We start from the raw sequence: 16,837 nt of genomic DNA, 5'->3' as shown, positions 1-16,837 counted from the left end.
AGGAGCTGCATGGAGGCACCATGAGTCATTTTTCCCCATCTACAGTGGTTAGGGATAAAGGTTGTGAAAGGTTTTCCTTCAGAAACCAAGAGTCAACAGTTTCGCTGCTCACTGAACAGCTGGTTTGCTCCTTGCTCCACAAGTCTACTAAGAAACATTATTATTAATGTAATTAATTCATGAATTCTTCCACCCAATTAAAAAAAACCACAACCAGAAATTCCCAAGCCTAGCTGAAGGAAGCCAAGAGTGAATACTTGGGAAAGGTATGCTTCCCATATATGGCATGGTATTCCAAAATATCAGATGAACAACCCTCATCTTATGATTAGAACGTAACTAGCAATTATGGTCAAGGGAAAGATTTATAATTCTGGTAAGGGAAATGCATTCTGATTCTCGACAGGGATATGGAATGACCTTTCATATGCCATACAGGAAACAAATCTATGTTGCCACTTCAACTCCAGAGTTCACTGTAGACAACTAACTTTTGTGAACAGCTTATTGAAATGAGTCTTCTCTCATGGGTTTATATATATATTTCCCTTACTCCTATTTTAACTAATTTTGAAAATTTTCTTTTCTTGTTTTGGATCATGAAGACTATGATTTAGGATGATGAGATTAACAGATCATTCGCTACTGATTTTCCCCTCAAACTCACTTTTTTCATGCAAAGAAACCAAGCTGTCTGTTTAAGCAGCAGATTACTTTGCTGTGCATTTTGTCATTCCCTCCAACCAAATTTCTTCAATAAAAAATTATTCTTGTATTATACTTATTAATCTCTGCTGTTGATTATGCTCAGACTTGGGAACTCTAGTCGTACTGGTCTTTCCCCCAGCAGCTACTCTAATTGGCATCTTTCCCTCTCTCTTCTCTTGTAGGAACTGAATTATAAAATAAATAGAACCAAACATGAAAGACAAAATATTTTCATTAAATTAAATAAGCTGATACATTTATATGACAGATATTAATGTTTGTACACTACTTTGATCATGTGAAGCACTGTGAAAGTTTAATGCTATTCTATTTTTTTCATTCAGCTGTATTTTCAAATGTCTAATTATATGGATGAAAGTCTTCTGATTTCAGTAAAGTACTTTCTGGCAATTCAAGATTTTTGTCAATTGACTTTGGAGGTTGGTAGGAATTAGATCTCATGGAATAATATTACTGTAAAGAAATACTCTTTTTTACTCCACTGTTTTTATGGTGGTGTTTGTTCCTATAAAACTTACTGCTTGCTTCTTTCGTTGTCCTATATTAACATAGGACTTTGTCCTGAATTATCACATCAAAATGAATGTGTTTCAGGGAACTGAGTTCCTTGTTACTCCTTAAATAACCAAGAGCTCTAGCTGATATTTACTATGCATCTGTATATGAAACTGCCCGAGCTGATATAAACAGCTATTGTTGCCCAAGGGCTGTGTTGAACAAGAAAATTACAATGGGAGCAGTTTCACTATCACCATGTTTTTTGTCACTTATCAGTGTTTATCCTAAAACAATAGGTATACTTGAATATGAAACAATCTTTTCAGACAAATCCCTTCAAATTATGGGATCACATAACATAAATAATTAATGGAACTGTATTTGTGTGCACTGAGTGTATTATGTGTGAGCCACATGTAGAGGAGTATACTACTAGTTATTTCTGTAGTCTAGATGTATACAAGAAAAAAACAGCAGAATAAATTTGGACTTGGAACAAACACCAATAGATCATAACATTTGCTGAAGTTACAGGGAGTTACTTACCAGGGAACTCAACCTGGCATGCTCTTGGAATAAAATTTCTGCCCTATTAATTTTAAATCCAGCCTGTTAAAAAAGTGTGCCAAAAAATATAAAGGAAAAGATATCTGTCTGACTTTCCTCTGTATTACTCCTCAAATACTCATTTGCTTCCTTCATAACTGAGTGCAGGATGAATGTAAAATGATATGTCAGTGCTATGATACAGTTGACATTCACTATGTGCAGATGGAAAGTAATGTATGAGGTGCAAGAGAAAAGGGAAACAGGCCCATAATGGTTAAGTGAAATTAACTTCTGGAAAGATTTGAAACCAAGCATTATACTCCTAAGACAAAAATAAGAAATAAGAGAGGAGACAGATTAGACACAAACCCATTTATCTGCAAGTCCATTCTCTGGATAGGCATGATACAAGCACAAGTTCCTCCTCCAATTTATAGTTAGTTTACATAAAATAGAAGCTTTAGCAAGAGTGGTGAAAGAGCGATCCATGCCAATATCACCAAGTTATAATTTCTGACTTGTTGGCTTATCTTATGGAACCTCTTCTCTCTCACTTTCTCAGTTTGATCTCAAAAGAAGTTGCACAATTTTTACCATGGAAAGTTCAATTCATCAGCACAAAATTTGTTCCCAACAAAAATGTTTGAGTTCAAAAACCCAGCACTTCCTGAGAAAAAACCACATTTTACTGAATAGTCTTGATCAGCTCTGTCACTTCATGTGCATAAACTGGTACTCCTCAAAGCACAGAGGTGCTCTGTGCTTGAAGTGCACATTTCAGTATAAGACAGTTCTATGGGCTTTGCTGAGGTAGTCTCAAGCTGAGGGGAGACAAGGTTGCTTAACGTGTCACAAAAATAACCTTCACCTTTAAAGTCAGTATGAGTGTTGTGAATAATTTTATAGTAAGTCACTCTGACTAATGTCTGTGGACACTTACAAAAATGTAGTACACTATGGAGAGAATGATTTTTATGTATTTTATGGCCATATTGTGTAAGTATTCTTGCTTGGACATAAACTGTATGGCAAAATGCTTAAGCAACCTATAAAGACTGTATCTTTTACACTCCAACACATTAACACCTTCTAGATGCCATAAATAATCCAAAGATTAAAGCTTATTTTAAAGAGAAGTTCTTCCATGATCTCTTTTAATCAGTTTTTCAGCTTCCACTATCAATACACTGTAAATCACAATTCTCTTCTTGGAACACTTAAAAATTACAGTATGTTTAAGGATATCTACTGTGATGATCACAGATGAAGTCTCACATTGTCAGAGCCATATGTAGAATATGTTATAAACTTTAAGAAATAGGAGTAACTTAATTGTGCAACCTCAGCACCAAGGGAGAAATCATGGTGTTCAAAATACAGCTCTGCAACTCACTTCCACAACAGAAATAACAAGGAAAGAAATCACCCTCTTAAACCTAATGTGAAATATGAGAAAAATAACCTCTATTTACACAGCATGTAGTGAATTTAAGCACATGATGGCATCCTAAGGATAGCCTGAATTTGCCCTTTCGACTACTCTTCAATTATGTTGCTAACATGAAACACGTATTTATCATCAGATACAGAATATGAGGAAAGGCCTACCATCATCTGCATCAGTGACACTGAAGTTGAGAATAGCAGATCCTGGAGATAGGTTCTCCATCAAAGACGTGCTGTATGAGGTCATGCTGAACACTGGTGGGTTGTCGTTGATGTCCAATATATTGAAGTACACTCTGATGGTAGTAAATTGGCCTCCCCCATCTTCCGCGCGGACGGTGAGAATGTAATACTGCTGCGCTTCATAGTCCAGCACGCGAGTCAGGTTGAAGACTCCAGTAACAGGGTTCAGGAAGAACATACCCTCTTCATCATCTTCACTTACAGTGTACGTGATTTCCCCATTGATACCGGAGTCATCGTCAGTGGCTAGAATGGCAGCCACTAAAGAACCTGTGCAGCACAATGGGACAGCAACATGAGTCACTCATAAAAGGCAGGACACTGGCATGGTCAGAGCCAGCTCGTCAACAAGCAGCTTTGCAGAATAAGAGGCATCCTCTGATAAAAGTTCAAGCTTCAGTATCCTATGACTAACTCCTGTGAAAGGTTTTTTCCAGGGCTGGTAGGAACAGTATTCAGTATGATGTTTATTTTAAAGGGCTACTAAAAAAACCCCAAGAAATGGCCAGGCATGTTTGTTTTTCTCTTTAAATGGGAATTTGTCCAGATTAGGTATCAACTGGGGCAAAAATACCTTTTCTCCTGCTAGGTATTTTTTTTCTACTACACAAAGGACCCTCTCCTCCCCAGACAAACATGAATTCTGAAACTGTCTAGATACTTCTTTCTAGATGCAAAAACTGAAAAGTCAGTACATACCAAATATCCCAGCTCTACTTTTTGAAAAAGTGCCTTCACAGGGTAACTGCGGTTAGAAAACTAGAAACCTTATAGGGGTCTGTTCTTCAATGTTTTTTGAAATTCAACTCCTCGTGAATTTGGGCCATTGTTTTCATTTCTGCATAGCTGTGTTCACACAACTGACCTATCTTACTAAAGTTTGGAAATTGTGTCACTTTTTAGTATTTCAAACACTAATTATAATTAAGATCAGCTCATTTCCAAGAAAGTAAATAATTTAATTTCTTTTCCATGGAACCAGATGAATTACATGCATTCCAGCACAGTTAACTATTTTAAAGCAATCTGACAATGAAAACTGCTTATCATCAGAATGAAAAAAGAGCGCTTCAACTTCCTTTAATCCAGCTGAATTTGCTGGTACCTTTTACATATATTTGATTACCTAACACTTTAACATTTCTGCTTGCGCATTAATTGGGTAAAAGGGCTGACCTGAAGCTGGACATGCTACCCAGACATCTCAATTACTTTCAGATCAAATTCCTGAGGCACAGCTGATTGCACTGTAATCCTTTAATGCAAAACACCACTAAATTTTGGGACTGGGACTGTGGGACACAGCGCAAATGTTGGAGGCATAGGTGTAATCTTGGTTGTCTTGAGCTGAGTCTACCATGCTTATAAGTCAAAGCCCTAATAAAAGATTGAAAGCTATCGCCATGTCATTTACATCTCTTTTGTTTATTCATGTTTTAGAAGATGTTTCTAAGATGATTCAGTTACTAATACTGGCGGATGCAGTTTTTATAATAGCATTCTGTATAAAACACTAGAAGCTTTTTATTGCAAGTAATATTCACTTCTCATCTTGGGTCATATAGCACAGCTTTCGAAAACTTTTTTTGTGTCTAAATAGTCTCTAGATAAGATCTAACCTTCAAACATCAAAACAGTCTTGCACAGGAAACATTTTAAAGAGAAAAACAGCAACTCAAGAGGTTGTTGATCATATTCAGGAACCAGAATTAATTATCTGTGTGTTAAATTTTATACAAAAAAACTTTTGTCAAAACAAGAGTCAAAGATAAGACCAAGGAAATAGGATGTTAGGGTTAGCAACTGACCACATGTAGGGAATATTATTAAGGAATCAGTGTATCACTGATTAACAAAATGATCACCCATTTTGTGATCTTACCCTTGATGAATTAAGTACTATGAGTCATATTCACTGAGCTTGCTAAATCGATAGCAGCATCACAACAGCATAGTTTCATGACAGGTTATGCTGTTTGTATCCTGTAAGTTGTTCCGCCTATTACTTTTCTGTTTTCTGTTTTTTTAGTAGCGCTCAGAGGCTTTCATCGGGATACAGGGATAATTCCTATTCTGCATGTAGGAGTTTTCTGAGTGACAACCATTTTTCTTTCCCATTGAAAAGAAATTTGACCCCACAGCAATACAGATTTCCTAGCAAGCAGACTTCCAGCATGTTGTGATTCCCTTCATCTCTCCATCCCATCCAATAGATGCCTTCAGAGTCTACTGCCTACTGGACAAGTCAGGTTTGCTGTCTCCTGGGTATGGACAAAAATAAAATTTCAGTCAATTCTAGGGCCATTTCCTATTTACCTGGAGTGGCATCTTCTGGGATGTCAAAGGAATACACCGGTTTGGAGAATTTGGGGATATGGTCATTAACATCGCTAACGGTGATGTTTATTCTCATGTCTGAGGACTGCAGGCCATCATCAGCACGAACTAGCAAGGAATACTTGGAGCGGCGCTCCCGGTCCAGGCGCTTGGTGGCTATGAGGTCTCCTGACTCAGGGTCAATGTGGAAGCTATCATCCGCACCGCTGATAATAGTGTATGTGACGAGGGCATTGGCTCCCTAAGTAAAAACAGAAGTGGTCAAATCAAGTTATTTGCCAGGAAAACCACAAAATAATTTTCAGTAAGACAAAAATCATTCCAGTAACTGCACTTGGCAAATATTTTTCAGAACAGTTTCCTTTAGTAAACAGCCTTCCTGCCCAGTCCCTGCTTCAGTCCCCCAACAGACACATACATACACAGTTTTCATTTATGAGATGTGAGATGACAAGATTACCCAGATACTCTTTGCTCCACTGTTCATAAAAGGATCGCACATCCAGTCAATACCATAACACTCTGATACCTGTTTTAATTTCAAGTCAGCATCACCGTGAAATGTAACATCTTCCCTCTTAACAGGGATCAGTGCTTATTCTTCTTATTTTATGTTCAAAGGTTAAATTAAATCCCTGCCAGTGGGATCAGCTCTTCCCTCCGAAAGTGGGATGAAGGGAAGAGGAGAGGAAGGGATGTGAGAAGGGAGGACCAAGGGTGGCCCTGTGGCAGCTCCACCAGCCACCGCACACAGCAAGAGCTGCAGCTCCTGGTCAGAAGAACCTCACAGGAACCACACTTACACGGGTGCCCTGCAGCAGTCCCTCAAAGACCAGTTTGTGCAGGAAAATGCATTTATCCCTGTGAATAAACAGCCCCAAAGTGACAAATCATGTGTCACTAAAATCACAGTTCTGATCTCTTGGGTTGAGCTGGCAACCCCTGGAAGTCAAAAGCATTTGGTTTTGGGGTGAAAAAAAGTATCTCATTTCTCCTTGGAAAAAAGGATTCATATGGATTTTGAGCATTTGGGTTAAAAAGAAAATGAAGAAGTAAATTTGTACAGAAAAATAATCACTTTTTTTTCCGTTTTAAGGCTGAAATTAAAACTTAGGAAAAAATATGAAAACTTTCATTCAAAAAATATTGACACCATGCATTTTGCCTCTGCTCTACACTGTCATAAACACTGAGAAAAGTCACCTGGATCCAGTCTGTATCATTGTTTATTAGTAGAAGACTGGTCTTAGTACTGAAGTATCCTAGAAAAAGGGATGCTACCTGAACTCTGTTTCCATCTACCTCCTGGGGATGGGTTGCGTAGTGTGATGCTGCAGCCAAAAGGGTGGTCCAGGGGCTGTAAGCAGCTGGCTACAGCACCCAGCACCAGCTCAGGTGGCATTTTACCCAAAAGCCAGTACCTTTACCTATAAATTTTCCTTCTTAGCAGACTCACATTGGTCTTTAAGGGAAAGCAAAAGAAGAACCTGGGGTCACATCTTTCTTTTTCCAACACATGATAAAGGTTTGGCAGCCTCCAACATGGGACACGCGTACCAATACTCTGTGTGCTGACCAAGCACAGCAATGCGCTTTGGTGAGAAAGCAATGCCGGCCCAGCCATTTACCCTGCCCTCCTCTGGTGCCAAGCCAGGCGGCACTTCTGTGGTCAACAACAGATCAGAGAGATCAGGGAGAAAGAAATTGCATAGCTGTTTCATACACTCTTGCTTAAAAAAGCAAATTAACAGAGAAAATGACACTCACATCAGTGAGATGAGACGCAAGTGTTAGTTACCTGACCTGATGGGAATGCACTGTGCCAAACTTTTTCTCTGGAGTGTTGCTTCAAAGAGCTGGACAGAGCTAACTGATAAAATGAAATTTAGAAAGAAAACAAGCTTCTACAGGTGCCCACCCCTGTACAGCTGCATGCAGTGCTTCAGCATACACAGCATCTGTGTGCTCAGGTGTACCTGGGGGATGTAACATGCTCTCCTGCAACTGTGTCACTTCTCAAAAACATCAGATGATAATTTAAGATTTCAGTAGTGCCCACATTTTTCACCACTTGTTTGACTAGTCAGCATTCTCCTACTAGAGTACAGCTAAAACAGCAGCCACATGTGACATTGGTTTAATCAAATTGGTAACTCTACATGAGTTAGGCGAGCAGCACACCAAAATAAAGATGTCTAAAGAAAGAAGCCAGAAAGCACAATGTTGCAAGAATTTTATATGAAAAATAAGGAGTGTTCACTGTACCTTCAACTTCAAGGGAGATAGGTCAGGGGAGGAGAAAAAAAGAAAATTGAAATCATGCATTTTTACAAAAAGATGGACTGATTTCTGTCCAAGATAACAAATCAATTCCCACTGGATTGAGTGCTTCAGAGTGGAAATATATAAAGGGAAGAACAAGAATGTCATAATTACATTTGTACCATTCCTGGGGGTGTGCCAGGGGTTCCCTCTGTAGCAGTAAGATTAAGTGCATCAATTAATAATCACAGGACAACTAACCAAGCTAACAAAAAAGGGCCAGAAATAAATTTCTCTTGAGGGGGCTGAATTACCTTATTATTTGAATGCAAGAATTGCATGTTGTTGTCAAGTGTAACTCTATATTTTAATGACAATGCATCTTCGCATGCTCATATTGACTTTTAAGCCATTCCCCAGTGGAAAGAAAATCAGTTCAAGTGAATGAAACAATGTGATTAACATTCACGTGACCTACTTTCCAAAATAAATGAATACATCAAATTATATTTGGATGTATTTTCTTGACATGCATACAAGAAGACTGCAATATCCCTCCCTAAGCTGCCTGGCCAACTGTTTAGCATCAGTTGCTCAAACACTCTTGCAAGCTCCTTGATAGCTCATCAGTTGCTCCTCACACTAATTAATCCAAACGGACAAAAAGATTTTTGCAAACAGGTTCATGTTCAGAACATGTATTTTATCATTATTTCCTTTCTCCTCTCTTTGGTAAAATAAAACTTTCTTTAGGAGAGGATAACAGTGATATTAAATAGTTCTAGTGAAAAGGCGAGCATGCATTATCAAAAGTTTTCTTCTCCAAGGCTCTTCTCACGTGAGTTCTATAACAAACCTTGACACTGGGCTTGACTATGGCATCTCTGCTTCAAAGTTACTTTAGATCTAAAGCTGTGGTCTTAAATCAAATGTCAATAAATATTTACCACAAACTGGGCAGTCCAGCACCTTTGCCAAGTCAGCAGGTATAGTGTATGATGAGACTGATGAAAACAAGACCATCTAAACTCAAAATGAGGGGCATTTTTTGTTATTAGCGGAACTGCTCATTAAGGGATGTTTGGAAAACATTAACCCATTACGTACAAGACAAAAAGAATAAGGGAACAAGTTGTACATTCAGAACAGCGTTTTTAGTACAGATATTCAAATATGAAACCATGCTTCTACCTCATCAGCATCCATGGCTGTCAGCTGCAATATTTTAGATCCATCTCCTATATTCTCTTCCACAGTCAGATCAAGCATATCTGTGGGGAATACTGGTGGGTTGTCATTGATATCCTGAAGTGTTATTTCCACCTGTAAAAAAGCAAGAATCAGAAAAAAGTTGTGTGAGTACTGAGTTAGATGCTGATTGGACCTGAACATTACAAATCACATAATTTTGAAAGAAATCAGGTAAATTGCTCTTAATCACATGAATTAGAACATTCCCAAATCACACCAACAACAGGAAAAGCCCCTTTGGATATTAAAATTCCACATTGTTATAAAATACTCATAGGAAAGCCTCTAACATAAATAAAGTTAATTTGACTTGTTGATAGCAACTGATTTTAAATGGTCCTAGTCTAGTTTATATTGGAAGAGATCCACTGATAGACTGTCATTGTAATCCTAAAAGTCGTCCTCTGGAGGATAGCTGCCAAGTTCCGGGGCAGGAGATCATTCAACCATTAAATGCTGTCTGACATAAAGATGAGGTGGTGTAAAATTCTCACTGAAATGTTTATATATTGGCAAGTCTCAGTTCTAAGGGAGGAAAAAACATTCTTGCACTTTATATTTTTTGAAAAAGTAATATCTCTTTTCCTCTCTCTCAAAGCTCTCCTCTAATTGCAAACACAAACATTACTTTAGAAGCACCCACTAGCATCTACTCCCCTTGCTTACACACACCAATACAAATGTTCTTTTCATATGCTATATTTGTATCCTTTTCCAAGTAGTAATGACAGTTTCAGAAAGGTTTTTATGTGTTGTTTATCCATAGTTTTACATAAGCAAGATTGCTGAGTTCTCATAGCCCTGTTGATGCTATTTCAAAAAGCTGCCAAGTTTGGTTTTACTTTGTTGCCTGGTATGGCATATAATATTGAAAAAAAAAAAAGAAAAAAAAAAGAAAAGGAAGATAGAGAACACACAGTCAGTTTACATTTATCGTAAAAAAGGCTCGTTTTGAACCCAGGATATTAAATGGCCATCAAACTCTGAAGAGTAAATAATGAAAAAATTGAAAAATGAAAAAAACTAATGAAAAAAACTGAGTAGCTTAAGGAAGTCTGTCTTTATTGCTCATCAAGGAATAGAGAAAGAAGAGAAAGATAGATAGGGCAGTTGCACAGGAAGGGAGACAAAGATACAGATTATTTAAATAAGATACCTACGTTGACAGGCAAAATATCATGTATACTACAGTACCTGCCATGCCACTATCTACAAGGGATCTCCCTGCACTTAGTTGAAAATACACAGGTAGTGCTGGCTATGGATATGATCAATGCAGACATCTCTGGTGATCTGAAGTCTATAATAGGCACTATTTCTGGTCACCTAGCATAATATTTGTTTTTTTCCATCCTGTTTCCATACAGACCACCAACTGCCAAGCTATTCTGACTTGAAGACCAGGACGATCCTGAAGACAAGCACTGTAGTGACAGAGGCTTGGCTGTCCACACAACTGAGCCACCCAGGCTCACTTGCTGTACCCTTCCCTGAGCTCTCGGCGGCCACACCCTAGGGTCATCAGTGCCCTGTGGGCTTCCCAAGACCACATCTTCAAGGATGCTCCATGTTTCTGTCCTCCCAAAGGCAACAGTTTCAGAAAGCCTAACATTTTCATCAGTGCTAGACTTCATGATGGAAGAGATTTGGTAGGCTGTGTTCCTGTTCTTCATCAAAGACCCCGAAAATATAAATTGCTGTTGACATGTACATACACTGAGAGTATATTTGAGACTAACACACCCATCTCTTCTGTTTTTTTGTTTGGTTTTTTTTAGTTTGTGTTTGAAATTTATGCCCACAGTAGATTACTGTTACTGCCAGCCTGCCTGAACTTTTCCATGACACTAAAGAGAACTGAAGTGTCTTTAAAAGCAGAGGAAATATGACATTAATTCTATAGATATATCTGCTGGAAGTGCAGACAAAATAGTGGTCTTGTAGACCTTAACTGGACTTCTATAAAAGTCTGTTATTTATGTACACCGCATTTAATTCTTTTGATCATTCACAAATGGTAAATAAAACACTGCCTTAACTCAGAAGGTTTCATCAACAAATTTAAATCCCTGACAAGAAAAGTACAAATAGCATCACAAGCCATGATTTGACAAACAACTAATCAACCAAACACAAACTCTCAGAGAATAAAACAGTCCGTGTTGGTTTTCATAGTGACTATGGCACTTGGGTGACATTTAATTACAGAAATGGGAGAGACGCAGTAGAAATGACAGATGAAGGATTTTGTAAGCTACCCTGGCCCAGCAGGTCCCGCCCTCTGAACTGGCACAGGAAACTACGCTCTCCTCAACGTATAGCATTTCCCCAGACACGGTTTCAAGGTAAAGCAGCTGCGCTGGTCTGCAATTTATTTATTCATGCCATATATTTCCAGAACAGCTAATGTTTCGGCTGCAGGTGACATCTCACCACCAGAACCCATTTTCATGATGAGAGACTGCCCTTTGTAAAAATCATATGAAAAATTTATGACAACTTCGGGGGTTTTGGGTTAGGAGCTGTGCGTTGCCTACAGCTTGCATAATGTAAAATAGTCAGAATCCAAGAATACAGATGGCTAAGGGTTGGGGATCAAAATAAATTAATTATGAAGTCAGATTCCAGAGAACTGAAAAAAAAACGAGAATAATAATAGACAAAGTAATCTTATCCTGAAAAATTAGCTCACACATAAACAAAGGCAATGTATTTTATACTGAAGTTGTGCTTTATATGGTGGAAAAAGATGAAATTCTTAAACAAATGTTTTGAAAGCTATAACAATATTTTTAAAGAGCATTTACACCATGATTTACTATTTATCCATAGGGTTTAGATAATGCATATTGCTTTGTATTTCACTATTGGCTAAGTCTAATTAGTATTCCTGTGTAGATCTACGGTTTTACTTCTACTGTGACTTATTCTGGCTTACGCACAGTACTGCAAACCTAAGGAATAAGATCCTGGGATGTGCCCACTTACAGGACTTTCATTGAAATAATACATCAATGAGAAAGACTGAGAAAAATCTTACTATTTTCCCCAAAACAAGAGAGTCCATTAAGTTTTATGCCAAAGGCCTCCTTTAGGGAAGCAGACATCCTCAATGAGTTACAGTGTAAGTTGAATGTGCAGTCTTTCTATTCAGGAGGTTAGAAATTAATTTCACATTGAAATTATTTCAGAAGCTCCCATGGCAACCATGACCACAAAAATCTTCCATTTCCACAGGGCACTGGAAGATTTTTCAGCATGTCTTATCCCTTACTGAGCAGGAACAAAAAATTCAAAAATCTTTAATCAAAGATCTAAACTAAATCTACCCCGAACCAATTGCCTCCATCTTTCTAATCTCACACTATATTTGCATAAAGATATCAATGTGTGCCACTCAGATTCTTGAAATTTGATTAATATTATATGCCAATTAATAAGCATGTGTAATTCTGCCTTAGACTTAACAAAGAAAAGACAAGGAGGTCATGGCAGTACTACCTGGCATCTGTACTGCAGTGTGCTGCAATCTCAGTTTGCACTGAAGGCAAAACAGTCTCCAGCAACAACAGCAAGCACAAGAATAAGTACCTAGGAAACCAAAGGCCTCAGTAACTGAAACATGCCACACGAAAGACAAAAAAGGAGCTCATGGGATTTGTCCAAATCGTGGTTGCTGGAACAGGAGGAACCATTAGGTGACAATGTTTGTATGGCTATAGGAAGAAACATGCACAGGCTACATGGAAAGCGATAACCACCCCCCCTTCTCCAAATCTAACATGGAGAATGTTCTTGGGTGACCTCAAACTCATCAGTCAGTGTAACTCTGAGGATTCACACAAGCCAGTCACCTGATTGATCTGGCCAGTCGCCAACCAAAAACTTTCACAACTTTTCATCTGATAAAGACTTGATTCCCAATTAGTACAGAAATGAAATCATCTTACTTTCACTCAGACGACTGAAATATAATACAGTACAGCAGCAGTGGAAGTAGTGAAGCCTATTTGCCCACACATTTGCACCCCTTAATTCTCTAAATGGTGTTCTCTGTTGGCCCAGGCTCTGATGTGGGTTTTGCTCTTCTGAACAGACTTGAATTTCCACAGAAGCCATGGGAACATAAATAGTCACAGATACCTCTAGATCTCTTAAAACTGTGATGGACAACTGATTGATAGATTCAAAATATTGACTTACTCTATTTGTTCAAGGAGAATAGAAAAATCAAAAAGCCTTGTTCTATCCCTGCATGTGTAAATCCCCATAAAATTACTCTACTTTTTTATAAATTCTAGTAAAATGCTTTCCCTCACAGATTTCATGTTCCTAGAAAAAAGACAGAAAATTAAAGCTTTTCTTAGGAGTTAACTTTGGATAAAAATAAGGGTTGCTTATTTACTGTGCCTTTTAAAATAAGAACGGCAATTTTACATATCAACTTCTATGCAAATCATCTTTGGGTGGGTAGTTGTTTATTTTTTTTCTTTGTGTATTTATGTTCAATTCAACCTATATTAAACTAAGATGCAAAAATACAGACATAGAGATTAAGAAAAGGAGCAAGACAAACAATGCGACCAATTTCCCAATTTCTGCAGGTTTAGTTCTGACAACAATGCCATGCCAGTGCCACTATTACAGATGGTCAACCCATCCTCATCTGTGACAATTTCATTGCTGCGGCCAGCTGTCACGCAGATTTTCAAAGCAGAAGTATTAATTACCTTCCTCTTGCTAGGATTCTCATTTGCTGCTCAAATTAGTCTCTTGTGTTTTTTTTATCCATAAATAAATTCAGAACAGATTGAGACAGGGCAGCACTTACCTCAAGCAGATTTTACTCAATTTACTTCTTTAAATGTAGATCTATGAATAATAAAGAGTTCTCTATTCAGACAAACCTCGGGCCTTAAGAGATTTAAGGAATCACTCTAGGACGTCACTTCACAAAGCACACAGTATCTATTTAAGCACTTAGGGCATGAACCTGAACACAGTGAAGTCAGTGGGGAACTCACTGTTGTTTCAGAATGTTGTCTTTACTTTGAGTAAAGTAGAAAATACACCCTTTGAATTATCTGATGGTACTTATGAAGTCAATGTGAAAGAGAATCTTTACAAAGCTTGATGCTGCACTGTAAAGTCTTCAATATCTTCATACTTTATGCACAGTTCTAGAAACAACTCATTGTGGGAGACAAGGAGAAAGTCGTTTATGATGGAAAACAAGAAAAAAGATACATATATATATATATATATAGTTAACTGAAATGAATATGAGGTTGCTTCTGAGTACTCTATTCTTATACTTATTCAAAATAATATGTTGAATTAAGAAATAGTTGCAGAAAGACCAAGTTTCATTTCTCAGAGCAAAAGAACCAAACCACTTCAAAAATACTAGCACCCCAGACAATTACTACTGAACAGCCTAGACAAATTCCATGCTTAACATAAAAAGCTTAACACGAGAGTTTTATTCTGGAGCAAGAAATTATTTTAGTGACCAAAATTACTGGGTTTATGAGCTACAAAGGTATGTAAAATAAAACATAACACTGGAAAGCAACGTGCCAAATTCTACCTAATCGTAACACCTTCTATAAACCCCTGGGTTCATTTGGTCACAATCTATCCCCTCTGGTTTATTACCCTTATTAGCATTTATTTTTCTTTTATTTCAAGGTGAGGAGGGTTTATAGACAGAATACTTTTCTAAAGTTCTTCCATCTATTGAATGAAAATGAAAGGAAAAAAAGATGCCACGGGGAACTAGCTCATGAGGCAGCAGCAAGTTTCACTGAGAGTCCCAAAATGAGTGCAGTAATTCTTGCTTGCAGCCACCCTATCCACACTACACACTCAATCAGAGTTTTATAGATAGAACATGACCTAAGAAGCAAGGAACTCCCAGATGTCTCACACACTCAAGACTCCTTCAAACGCTACAGCTATTTGATTAAAGATCAAAGAGAGTGGAAAGGCAACAGATTTTCTTTCAGTTCATATGTTGTTGAGTCATTCTTCTTTCCTTTGCTCGCTGCTGTGATGTTCACTGCATCTCTCAAGAGATGCTATCTAATCTAAAGGCAGCATTGGCACACATTGCCCCAAAGACTCTGGTTTATGTGTAAGCCATTATATGATCCTTTGTATTTAAAAAACTGAGAAGCTTACCCTTTGCTGGAGATCATGGCAGTGCATTATTAGCACTAATTTTAGCAGAAAAAAGAGTGAAAGAATTCTATGGGTAAATGTTGGATATATTGGTAAACATCCTAGATAATATTATTCTAGATGATAAAACACAAAAATTCAGCTATTACCTTATCACCTGGAACTAACACAAGAACCTGGCCAACACTGGTCATTTTTCTCCTCCCTCCATCATTTTGGCCTTTTTTTTGCTCCAGAAAACAATGCTTCAGCTAATCCTGAAAAAAAATGCATGAACGTGTAGATTCCTTTTCTTATTGATGTGAGTAATCATACTGGATACTTGTATCAGTGAAGTTATGGTTATACTAAGTGATTGCAGGATGAGTGCATGTGTGCATCCTCCAAACTGTGAAGGCAAAGAGGCAGAAAGATCAAGTATCAGAGTACAAGCAAGCAAAAACAGATTTTCAGAAAGAAAAGGAGAAAAATCCTCATTTGTTTATTTCTTTTAAGTTACTGATATTCCTAGGAAATCTCTTTAAAAAATGTTCCTTATAATGACAAAACCCTGTGGGTTACTCTGAACCAGTTTCCCACCATGCCGTAACTGGAGGTGACAGGAGGAGAGCAGATCGCCCATCACGGGTCTGGCTGCTGCAGGGGCCAGTGCGCCCCACTGCACCTGGCTGGGATGGCAAAGGGGGTGCATGTAACTGCCTTCTGCAGAAACTGCCCTGGAGATAGGGAAAATACTGGGGAACAGTCTGCATGGGAGGAGAAAAATAAACACTTATGTTTTAAAATGACTGGAATAAGCAATAACAACACAGCTAGGGAAGGTGGAAAACCTGAACTACAGACCATGCATATTTACAATTTCCACAACGGGATGTGGAAAAAGCCAATTTATAAAGAAAATGTCTTGGGACAAGGCAATAGCTTTTGCTTAGACAGAGGCTGGATGAAGCATCTGAATATTCCATTTTCCAGGAGACAAACAATCCCAGTGCATGCTTGTACAATAAAAATCGCATTAGTCTATTGTGCTGCAGGCCAGCAAACCTGTTAAACAGAAATACAAAGTTGTTAAGAATCCCACTATTAACAGTGGGGAGATTGCAGCTGGGGAGAAAATGTGAAAAAAAAAAAATTAAAAAGAGACTACTTGGAAAAAAGACAAGTTTGAATGTCCGGGGGCAGCAGCAACCACTTGATCTTTAAATTTTGGGGTAACATCTTTGAAAAAATCAGTGTTGTAAATATAATGCAAATTCCTCCTAGTACATTTCAGACAAAGTCTCTAATTTTAGGTGACGGTGACAAGGACTTCACACAGAATCACACAGAATCGCTCGGT

The 16,837-nt window shown here is 38.0% G+C and overlaps 1 protein-coding gene across 1 annotated transcript in view; it reads right to left on the bottom strand.

Moving 5' to 3' along the window:
* PCDHA13 (protocadherin alpha 13) overlaps positions 1–10,949 on the bottom strand; it is a gene marked incomplete at its 3' end in the record, with an annotated part of 13,126 nt that extends 2,177 nt beyond the window's left edge. Inside the window, exons 1-4 of the mRNA XM_010193053.1 lie at positions 10,800–10,949; positions 9,256–9,387; positions 5,782–6,043; positions 3,385–3,735 (exon numbers count right to left, since the gene is read on the bottom strand). Coding sequence (XP_010191355.1) covers positions 3,385–3,735; positions 5,782–6,043; positions 9,256–9,387; positions 10,800–10,949 — 895 coding nt within the window. The remainder of the gene's footprint in view (positions 1–3,384; positions 3,736–5,781; positions 6,044–9,255; positions 9,388–10,799) is intronic.
* Between the last annotated feature and the right edge of the window lie 5,888 nt (positions 10,950–16,837).

The sequence above is a fragment of the Mesitornis unicolor genome, unplaced genomic scaffold (genome assembly GCF_000695765.1).
Source record: "Mesitornis unicolor isolate BGI_N332 unplaced genomic scaffold, ASM69576v1 scaffold38209, whole genome shotgun sequence".
In the NCBI taxonomy this organism is placed as follows: domain Eukaryota; kingdom Metazoa; phylum Chordata; class Aves; order Mesitornithiformes; family Mesitornithidae; genus Mesitornis; species Mesitornis unicolor.
This window is presented reverse-complemented; position numbering and strand designations above follow the sequence as displayed.